At 38.3% G+C, this 3,509-nt stretch overlaps 1 protein-coding gene across 1 annotated transcript; it reads left to right on the top strand.

Moving 5' to 3' along the window:
• Positions 1 to 784: 784 nt before the first annotated feature.
• Positions 785 to 1,820, top strand: TAAR2 (trace amine associated receptor 2). The gene is given in 2 exon segments (XM_048299903.1): positions 785 to 1,365; positions 1,367 to 1,820. Coding segments are annotated over 2 exon segments (1,035 nt in total).
• The last annotated feature ends 1,689 nt before the right edge of the window (positions 1,821 to 3,509 follow it).

The following is a 3,509-nucleotide window of genomic DNA, read 5'->3' as shown; positions in this document are numbered from 1 at the left end:
AGTGTATATGTAGGGACAGAAAAGAATATTGGTTATCATACCAATTTTACAACTGATTTCCATCAAATGCCTTCATTGCTGGTACTTTGTAGTGCACAGCAGGTGAGTTTAGCAGCATAAATAATTTGGTAAGTGGGTGTTTGGCAACTGATTTTTGACCCTTAAGATGAGCATCTAGGTGAGTAGCTCGTTAACTGAAATCTCAAGAAAGCTGAGGTATACCACCTTGCATAACATTTCTCCTGTGGAAAAAAATCAGTATTCTAAGACACACAGAAATCCTGTGTAGTATTTACAGACTGAAGTCACTTAAGGGGTTTCTTTTTCTATGTATGTTTTTCTTCTATCACTTTAAATTTACTATTATTATGATGCATACAAAATACAAGAACCATATTTTACAAAATTCTCCAGATACAAATTAAAATGTATATTATCATATGGCTTAGTTAATTTAAGAGGTAATTAAGTTTTCAACTTAACTCTTTCAACTTTCAACTGCTTTGTTTTAAGTATTATTTGCAATTAGTTTTATAATAGCTTCCAGTTACTAAATTTCAGGTACCATTTTAGAAGAATAATTAGTTGTAGTTGGTCCCTATTTAAGCCAAGAGAAAATTTTCCTCTGAATTACTGCATTTCATTTAGTAATAAAATTCATGCGCTTGACTTCCCTTATCTTGTATTCTCGTGTTAGGATTTGGAATATTTTGGAAACTTATGAAAATTAAATCTGCTGAATGGAACTGCACTTCCAAAAGAAAAATCTAATAAAGGATTGATTATGATTTCTCCAAATATCTCAAAGGATTTGACTGATTGCTCTGAGTTTGGAATCAGATCCTGTCCTGAGAACTGTAGGTCAGTGGGAGTACGAGGGGTAATGTATCTATTCATAACAGCAGTCTTCATTTTCACCATCTTTGGGAATCTGGCCATAATAATTTCCATTTCATATTTCAAGCAGCTTCATTCTCCAACCAATTTCCTCATCTTATCCATGGCTGTCACAGATTTCCTACTGGGCTTTGCCATTATGCCCTACAGTATGGTGAGGTCTGTAGAGAACTGCTGGGATTTTGGGATTATATTCTGCAGGGTTCATTACAGTTTTGACCCGAGGCTCAGTTTAGCTTCCATTTTGCATCTTTGTTGCATTGGTGTGGATTGGTTTTACGCAATGTGCCACCCTCTGCATGACTCCAGCACCATGACTCCCATGGCCTTAAGGCAAATTGTAGCCGTGTGCTGGCCAGTGCCCGCTGCTTTTGCTTTTGGTGTGGTTTTCTCAGAAGCTCACGCTTCTGGAATTGAGGGTTATGAATTGCTGATTAAATGCTCGGGCTTGTGCCCGATTGTGTTCAACTAACTGGGGGGCTTTTTTGTTTATAGTTGGTTTATTTGCTCCTGCTTGCATTATGATAGGGATTTATGTTAAAATTTTTACAGTCTCCCAAAGGCACACATCAGAGTTGAGCCTGGAACACAGGCTCTCAAAAAATAATAAGAAATATGAGCTTTCTAAGAATAAAGACGGGAAAGCTGTTAAGACTTTGACTATTGTTATGTTGGGTTTCTTAATATGTTGGTTTCTCTAGTTTTTTGCAATCTTAATTGATCCATTTTTAATTTTTTCTACTCCTTTACATCTGTTTGATTCTCTAAACTGGCTTGGGTATCTAAATTCTTTCTGCAATCCATTACTACATGGATTTTTCTATCAGTGGTTTCAGAAAACACTTAAATATATCTTAAGAGGCAAAATATTTAATCCACATTTTCCTACAATAAAAATTTTATCTGAAGATCAGTCACAGTAATAGATTCTACTAGTGAGAGTAGCTCCAGAAATGAAGAAGAAACAGTCAATTACTGAATAGTCATGTTTCCGTATGAGTGCAATATGGATTTTATGGGTCAGTCCTGTAGAATTATCTCATCTAATAATTCTTTAATAAATTAGACTCATATGATCTTTATTTATCACTTGTTTTCACTCTTGATGCCTTGATAGTGTTTCAGAAATGTAAGTCCTTCTAGAATCTCTTAATGCATTAGTTTTTCTTTTTAATTTCAGAAATATTTACATACAGCCCATAAACTCAATATTTCACCTAATCTTGTAGTTATACAGCTAATCTTTCTTAGGGTTCACTCTTAATAACCCTAAACTGAACATATCCCAGGCACACATAGTGAGAATTTGTCACCCTTTTATGAAAGGGGCATTAGCAGATGTATAGTCTCCTGCTGTTCCCAAGCAAATCGAATGGGAGAGTTATTTTGGCTTGAAGTTGATCTTTTCCCCTGAAAACCCTGAATCAGATTTTCACCCTTTATCTTCCATGTGCTTCATACTTGGGAAGGAGTACTCGGGAACCAGAGCATGGCTCACACTCAGCTCCGTGCTTGTCTTTGTTTAGATGTCAGGCTCCAGATGTTATAAAATATGCTTGGTGAGAGCTCACCACACCTTCACACTGAACTGGGACCTCTAATTTAGCTCCTTGCCATGCTGAGCTCCCTCTGAAGTCAGAAAGAAAGAGGTACTGTCAACATTCACATCAGTTACACGTTTAAAATAAGCTTAATTGAGTTTCCTTTACTGAATGCAGCCATGACAACATTTTTATTGCGAGTTGTACCTCTAACTTACTTTTTTCTCTATGCATACAGTGTATACTCTACTCTTATTAAAGAGTGAGTACCAAAAAGCCATCCATGTTTATCCACTTGTTGGCTTATCACATCTATTCTGCCATGCCATGCCAGTGATGGCTGCTTGTTTTGTTTGCTGAAAACTTTTTAATAGATCTATGATAACATGAACACATGCTATTTTGGATCTGAAGAGTTCCAGTTTCATGCCAACCTTGAAACACTTAAGACAGGAAAGATCTGAAAGGTCACAGACTTGTCTGAAGTGTTATGTAAGGCTCTCACCTTTCCCAATAGAAACATAACCCCCCGAGGTCTTTAAGTTGACACAAATACTTTCTTTGTGCACAATTGTCACTAGCTGAACAGCCAGACCAGGGAACAGAGCAGGGCTGGATGTAATAAAGTCTTTAGGCAGCTGGAAGGTGGATAATATGTTGTCCCATACCATTGCTCCATGCATGCCCAGGAGGACCTCTGGATTAAACATGAGGGCTGCTGGAGCCATGCTCAGAGAGAGCAAGAAAACTGAGAAGCAGGTTGTTTGCAGCCAGTGACTCAGCCCTGGAGAGCTCGATCTCCAACACAGCCTAGCCCTGACTTTCAGAGCCTGTGTTGTTGCCTCAGGTTTGCCTAAACTCTTCTTAATCTGTTTTTGCTCCTGCAGTGTGTTCCTGGAGGCCAGCTCTCTGGAGAAGCAGAGGGCAACCTTTGCATAAAACACCTTTCACACAACACTATAGGGGCCAGGGTACCATCTGAGATATCACCAGGAACTTTCTGGTTCCCCTTTTGGAGCTGAGCCATGTGAAATACAGAGTGTTTGGAGGTGATACATAGAGCCTGCAGTG

The sequence above is a fragment of the Corvus hawaiiensis genome, chromosome 3, assembly GCF_020740725.1.
Source record: "Corvus hawaiiensis isolate bCorHaw1 chromosome 3, bCorHaw1.pri.cur, whole genome shotgun sequence".
NCBI classification, from domain to species: domain Eukaryota; kingdom Metazoa; phylum Chordata; class Aves; order Passeriformes; family Corvidae; genus Corvus; species Corvus hawaiiensis.
The sequence above is the reverse complement of the archived record's forward strand: the minus strand, read 5'-3'. Positions and strand labels throughout refer to the sequence as shown.